This window comes from Acyrthosiphon pisum, chromosome X (genome assembly GCF_005508785.2).
Source record: "Acyrthosiphon pisum isolate AL4f chromosome X, pea_aphid_22Mar2018_4r6ur, whole genome shotgun sequence".
Taxonomy (NCBI): Eukaryota; Metazoa; Arthropoda; class Insecta; order Hemiptera; family Aphididae; genus Acyrthosiphon; species Acyrthosiphon pisum.
Window position 1 is genome coordinate 56176829 of NC_042493.1, and position 8156 is coordinate 56184984.

The following is an 8156-nucleotide window of genomic DNA, read 5'->3' on the forward strand; positions in this document are numbered from 1 at the left end:
AGTATAATTATGAATAAGTGAGGTGGGGTATGGTAATATGATAAAAATTTAAGTATATATAATGCGGTTGCAAGCGAAGCGAGCGGTTTTTTTTTTACCCATTCGGGCCGGTCAAAACCTTTGCCCCCCTCTATTGAAAGTTGAAATGACGCCACTGTCTTAACTACATTTCTATTTTATAAGTTGTTTAATGTTTTATTGAAAAACGATGGCTAGTTAAATATTATATTTCGATTACGACGATCGGACGATAACGCCATAACGGCGTGCCGATGGTGTAGCGCGTTGCCTGAAAATATTTTGAATGGAATATTTATTTTTAGATTTAATATAAATATTAACCACAATAATAGCAAAAATAAACATGCTGAATGTAGATAATATTATATAATAATATTATAACCGTTGTGGCCGGCGATTCGTGGTTTAAAAAAGCGTCGTACTGTCTGTCTTACACAATTATTATTTTATGGAAACATTTTTTACAACTAAATATGGGCTGAGGGGGTGGCGAGCGCCCCCTGCGCCACCCCCCTGGGTCCGCCACTGGATTGCGATAGATATAATATCAAAACACGGCGCACAAAAAAATTAAATGCATTGAATGAATACACTGATTTCACGGCAACTAATATAATTATTATTATAATAGTTTTAAAACCCATGGCAACCATTTATAAACAACAATTTCCACCGTAAATCTCTAAATCCCCGTTTGAGCACATCCCCTGGTAGGACCTAGGGGATGATTTGTGAATCTAAGCAATCCGGGACGTCACCCAAACGAATACAAAAAATTCGTTCAAATCAGTCCAACCGTTTAGGAGGAGTTCAGTCACAACATACATACAGTAGAATTATATATAATATAAAGATATTGACAAAAAATAATAATACAAATCAGCAAGCATGCCCGATTAACCAATAGCAATCAATATAATATTATACACTATTATTATTTAAATCTGCAATAATAGACTATTTTTTTTATTATTTAGTTTATTTTTTCTAGACAGATGGCGCCTTTATTGTATTTTTGACATCCAGATTTCCTACTTTTCAAGTGGACTTTCCTAAAATTTTCTTTAATAGAAACCTTCTCCGTGATATACTCTTTCGTTAAAAAAAAATTAAAAAAATCTGATTAGTAGTTCCAGAGTTTACCCTGTACAAAGATTTTCATTTCACATTTATATCCCTAGTTAGATTATTAATACGGTAGCCACTTAAGTTGAATTATTATTTGTTTATTATCATATTTGTATACTTATAATGATATTATACGTCTTAGAAGTTTACAGTACCCACGAATAATATTTTAAAAATATAACACAAAACTAGATCGTTCTTCATAGTTTAAATATGTAATTTGAATACTTGCAAATTGAGAATAAAATCAATGAATACCATTTTTCATTTGTTTTATTATACCTACCTATGTTTCTCATTGAATTAAATTATTAGCTATAATAGGTAGGTAAATAAATGTTGTAACAATATGTTTTACATTAAAATATCACAGTATAATATGTATATAAAATTGTCCCTAAACAACATTATTTTACAATAGATTAAACTTATTATGTGGCATTATAATTCACCAATTAGTCCTCGGCTAACCGACTCGAACTAAATTTAATGTATTTTTATCGTCGTCTACACTGATGATGTCTAGACTAGTTAATAGTTTATAAGTGTATATTATTATATATTATATTATCATTATAATTTATAATTTATAAATGTAGAGCTACCGTAGAAAACAAACATCTGATAGCCTGATCTAACTCTTAGAACTGTAAACTGAGTACTGACTAACTGAGAAATGTGGATTGTGGAAGTTAAGACCTACCTAGTACCATTGTATTGTTCAGTGTTCTGTGCTAGTAGGTAGGTACTAGTGTACTACCTATAATATAAAAAATAGAGTAGGTAATAAAGTATAGATCGATAACAGAGAAACCGGAATCAAATGTTGTAAAACAAATATAGGTTTAAAATGGCATTAAGCCATAATACCATTGAGTATACTTAAAGATTTTAATTAATATAAGTCATAATATAGCATATTATGCACAGGTATTCACTATACTTTTAACAATGTTGCCTGTTTGTACTTGGCACTAAATAATGTCTTATGCCTATGGGCTATGGGCATTGGGCTACCAGCAATGTGACTCGGCGAATGGTGATCACGTAGTCAATATTTTATGCTAAACATTTATTAATTTAATATGTCTATGAATTATTATATATTATGATTTATAAATCGTTATTGTAATTTATTATAATTTGTATAAATTATAATATTATCACAAAGTTCTGTGATAGGTATTATATTAATAAATGCATAAGAGAAAATCTCCTCTACATCGTGAATAAATGTTATTGAGTTATCATTTTTATCACCAGCTGATAACCAAAAAACGCCGAAACTGATAATATTATTTTGATTCATATGATATGATATCTTTTTGGCATCACTATTCACTAAAGTAGTTGTTTAAGAATTGTTTTACATTTCTGTAGATTTTCCTGCTTATTTAATAACCATAACGTTTATTTTAAAACTAATTATTAGATTCCCTGTATTGAATATTGATAAATTCATACAATTTAGGTAAGAAAACATCATTATATTTGAAGTTTGTTTTTACTATTTACATTTCATATAATATTTCAATTTTTCCACACTATGTGCAATAAAGGTTATCAGTGATCAGCTCATTATTCACATAGGCAATCAATAATCCCACTATATCGTATACTAAAATAATTAATATAAATGCATTGTTAACTATTTAATATTAATTACTATATAATTCAATTAATTGTTTGTTCGTAGAATTGTGTAAGTAGGTAGTAACACTATTATTGTTTAAATACCGATAAATTTTAATAACATTCTAGAATAACAATATTATTATTAGTTTTTGTTGTTTATTGTTTTTATTTTTTGGAAATTATCTACATTTTTATTACTCGGTATGTCAAAATAATTGTCTCACTTATAAAATTTTAAATACTGCTAATATTAATCAGGTAATATTACAAATATGAAGTACTTATGTTATTATTGTGAATATTTATAATTTTAAAGTGTTTTACTTATAAAATTAATTATTGCTTGCCTACTACCTAGGTTAAAACAGTAAGAAGATGAAGTTATTTGTCCCTACGGTGCAGTGGATGTGAACTACAACTAACCATGTATTCTGATGACACTGTGTATGTTGGCTTATTGGTCTTATCATTTTTATTTAGCTTTTTATTCAGAAAAGTTAAACACAAAAATCTGAAACAATGGATGTCAACTATTTATGGAGCAATTATTGTACTAACAGTTTCTGGCTTACATATAGTCCATCCGATAATTTGCACATTAGTCAATTCCATTTTGATACAAATTGATAAAAGGTACAACTTCATTAATTACATTAATATTTGTTTAGAATTAAGTCAATATTTTAAGTAACACAAAAACATAATAAATTCACAAATGGTACATTTTTAAATTTTAATACCACACACACCATACCATTAATATTAAGTTTAGTCATCTACATCAGACCTAAATTCTTTGTTTGGAGCAACTGGACACAGACACTCATAAAATATTTTACATGTTCATCATAGTCTTTATCTCTATTTCTAAAATATGTTGATATTCACTATGCGCAGTTCTAAGGAGGGGGAAGATTGCTGCATTCACTAAGAATTTTAAAATCATATACTTAAACATAATTATGAAAAAAATTGAAATAATATTAAAAAAATCCTAATATAATTTGATTTTGTTTTTTGATTGTAATTAAGAATGGAATAAACAAAGATTTGAAAATATGTTCACCAAATAATTATATTAGCATTCTGTTAGTCTCTCAATTACCCATTTTGCCATAACTCTGGTGTAATGTATTTTTATTGATTTCAATCATCAATATCAGTGGTATTCGTTTTATAATCTTATGGAATAAAGTAAAACAATTTTCAATTGCTTTACTTAACCTAACCAAACAGTTCTAGATAGATTTAATATCTAAGATAATCCTGTTTTGAAGAAATTTTGATTGACTGAATCAACATTAGAACAAATGAGATTTAAATTATATCAGAATAATAGCATTTATTTTAGGTATATGTTTAGTATGTTAGTTTTAATTTTACATTTTTCTTATAATTTGATTTATTTAAGAGAATAATATTACTTAGGGATTGTATTAAAATTTAAATTAACAAAAATTCTAATTGCTTGAAACTGATACTGTGTTCGGTATAATGTTATATTATTATGTAAAGAAATGATTTATAGTTATATGAGTATGTTTGTATTTTATACATTTATTCTATAGTCACTATTATTTTAACTTGTTTTTCAGGCGTTGTCATATATTAAGTTTCTTATTTACATTTGGATATTTAATATTCTTTCGGATGACAACATATTTTGGAATACCTTACCCACCAGCTCATACTAACTTAATACAAATGATGCTTACTCTAAAGGTATGTAAGAAAATTTAGTATGTACTTAATACCTAATAAGTTATACCTAAAAAAATTAAAGGGTTTCAACAATAAGTCTTTGTTAGTAAATATATTTTTTAATTTGGATTTAAATTGATGTTATTTTACTATTGTTTTCCCATTTACACTTGAATGATTATTTTTTTTCTAATTTATTTGAAAGCTTGTAATTAATTACATTTTAATAGCTTGTTGGCCTTTCATTTGAAGTCCACGATAGTTATCTAATCAAATTGAAACAGAAGGATGCAAAATATGATGCTGAAACAAAATTTAAAATAATTTGTCAACCTAGTATTCTAGAAGTATTTCATTATGCATTTTGTTATGTAGGCATTTTAACAGGTAAATATTAGACAGGTATTTAAAGATTGATTATAATAATTCAAATTATCTAACTGTTTTAAAATATTTTATATTATAGGACCTTATTTTAAGTATCGTACTTATTGGGATTTATTCAACCATAATTACTGGAGGAAAGCTACTTATATTAATTTATTAATTAAAAAAATACGTATAATCCCAACTTTAATAATTTGTTATTTGGCAACTTCGTGGATATTTCCATTAAGTGTAAGTAAATAAATATTTTAATAACATTTTTTTGGTGTATTAATTCTAGAATACTAAATATTTTTTAACTTTCCATTTATTTACCAATATTTCTGTATTTTATTACTACTTTAAATTTTGTCTCTCAAATAATATTTTTTAATATATATATATATATATATTTAAATGTTTTTGAAAGAATGTATTTATCATTTTATATCAATTGTAATTATGTATAAATTTAAAATATTTTAGGAATTCAAGAATGACTCTTTTTATACATCAACATCATTATCATACAGATTGTGGTATATGTACTCTTCATTTTTTATTTTTCGCACAAGATTATATTTGGGCTTTATTTTCTCTGAGCTTATTTGTATAGCTTCTGGAATGGGTGCTTATCCTGAAGTGACAGATCCACAGTCTGGAAGTGGTCCAACTAGAAATTTTGAATCATTAGAAACAGAGTATGTTTTTTTTTTTTATACAAATAATAAATATGTATTGATTTTTATACTTGAATTTTTTAAACGTTTTGCTATTTGTAATATTCATAGATATTCTATTAAAGAAGAGGTTTATAATTTTGATTGTATTGAAAGTATTGATATTATGAAAGTAGAAACTGTTTCTACAGTACGCGGAGCTACGAGAATTTGGAATATGACAATACAGTATTGGATTGCTGAATATGTGTATAGAAGAATTCCTGTTAAAAAACTTAGGTAATTATATTTATATTATATTATATAGTTTATGCCATAAATGTTTAATTAATTTAAATTTTTATTTTTATTTTTTATTTAGAACATTGGTAGCATTTGGTATTTCTGCACTGTGGCATGGCATATACACAGGCTATTATGTTAGTTTGTGTTCAGTGCCTTTTTACTTAGCAGTGGAAGATATTTATGATAGACAGTACCGTAACTATGCTGACTCTGCTGGTGTAAGTTTAATTTGTATATGAATTATGAAAGCATGATTATTGGTTCTTTAACAATCAAAAAGTTAATACATCTTCATAAGAATTAGGAAATGTTAAAAGTTTATATAATTTTAAATGTAACAAATATACATTTGCCAATAAAAATCTAAATAAAATATCCAACAAATTACTTTTATTATTCTGTTTCTTATAATGGAAAATGCGTAATGGAATTGTTGATTACTAATACTTATACATAATTATACAATTTAAATTAGAGAAATTTGTACTTAAAATAAAAGAATTTAAAGATTTTTATTTATTTTAATGAATAACATTTTAGTGGTTAGGACAATTTAAAATTGTTTTTAATGGAAGAGTAATTATTTTTAACATAATATACATTCTTTTGTGCGACAAGTAATTTATTTTACTTATAAAATCTATTTAAAAAAATTTAATACATAGTTATGCTTATGACTTATATTAATATTTATTGCATTTTTTTTTTTTTTTTAGAAACGTATATTGTGGACATTCTTCTTATACACTATGAAAATGTATCAGTTTTCATTTTGGGGATGCACATTTCAACTTCTACATATCGACCTCATATTTAAATACTGCCAATCTATATATTTTCTCCCATATATTGTTTTGATAACAATGTATGCCATTTCTCGATTTAACAACTTACGGACTAGTTGACCAAATAAAACTATTTGGCCTGTTGGAGTCAACATCAGAGAATTCCTCTAAGGGACTTTGAGTCTGTTATGTTATGTTTTGTTTTGTTTTGGTAAAGTATACCATAATTTTAAAATTAATGTATAAGTTGTATATTTTTTTTATATCTATTTGGCCCTTTACACGAATGGGTCTATATGAAAAGAAAATACTGCCTTTCCGCCTTTATATGAAAGACATTTGGAATAATATTTTATACGATCTATAAAAGCATTTTTAATTGCTATTTGTAGTACATTTAATTCATAGTTAAGTGTAAATACACAAGATATTCCCTTGGTTAAAAAATATAAATACTTTTAATTATTAATTATGTGACAATATTGACTATTGTTATGTGGAGTAAAATAACTGTTTATAATAAATTATTATATTAGCTTAATGTATTAAACTAATAATTGTGAATAAATAATATTAGTGAATAATATGTTATGTGTGTTATGTAAGACATACGTGCTGATATTAGATAAAAATTTATCTGATTACGCTTCTAAACACAATTGTATTCCCTTATGACTTCTACAAAGTTTATGTACATAAAAATTTAATAATATTTGACAAATAATTAAAAATATGAATAGTTTTATTTTACCTAAACCATTTTATTTATTTTTACAAAATGTCTTTATACAGTGTTCATTTTATATCATTAATATGTCTAATATTTTACATAAGTTTATAATATACATTTTAAATAAAATGTCAATATATAAAGTAACATTTACTTAATTTATTACATTTTTATATTCAAATATCAAATGACATTTTATGATCTAAAAAAATAGAAGCTTCCATATAATTTGTTTTTATCATAAAACAAACAAATTTACCAATTTAAATTCATATTAAATATATTTTTTAATCATAAGTATTAATTTAATATTCTGTGCCATATTGTTCTTTATTAATAAATATTTAAACTTCCAACTAACATCCTTAAATATATTTGTTCTTTTGTATTATTAGAAAAAATATACCTATATCTAAAAGTTAAGACACATAATACACGCATAATTATTATATTTAGTTAAAATTGGCCATCCTTGTCTAAGTTATAGGCATTTATAATTTAAGTGTAATGTACTTTGTATGCTTTTGTATAACAACCATATGTACTAAATGTACATAATTTATTATATTTAAGTTAAATATAAAAATAAATGTAACTTTGAGTTATCATAAATAACTGTTTTGTATAATATTTTTTTATGTTTTGAGCTACATATAATTGAATATTTAATTAATTGTTTCAACCAAATTATTTTTTTTATTTTATAAAATGTCTCTTTGAGGAACTTAATAATTTAATAAATGTTTGGTTGTTAATTATTATTTTTTACAAAGCATTATAGTATACATTTTAATTATTGGTTGAAATAAATAATTAAAAACAATT

General features: G+C 24.8%; 1 protein-coding gene across 2 annotated transcripts; it reads left to right on the forward strand.

The window, feature by feature from the left end:
• The first annotated feature begins 2470 nt into the window (after nt 1–2470).
• LOC100160900 (lysophospholipid acyltransferase 7) lies at nt 2471–7946 on the forward strand. Of its 2 annotated transcripts, none has more exons than XM_003247325.4 (9): nt 2471–3042; nt 3143–3417; nt 4380–4506; nt 4716–4872; nt 4952–5103; nt 5338–5552; nt 5643–5810; nt 5893–6034; nt 6533–7946. In XM_003247325.4, the coding sequence occupies exons 2-9, from the start codon at nt 3209–3211 to the stop codon at nt 6719–6721; spliced, it is 1359 nt and encodes a 452-aa protein (XP_003247373.1). In that variant the 5' UTR covers nt 2471–3042; nt 3143–3208; the 3' UTR covers nt 6722–7946. The 2 variants fall into 2 exon arrangements, with proteins under 2 accessions (XP_003247373.1, XP_001946232.2); XM_001946197.5 differs by having other exon boundaries at nt 2478–2620.
• Nucleotides 7947–8156: the final 210 nt, after the last annotated feature.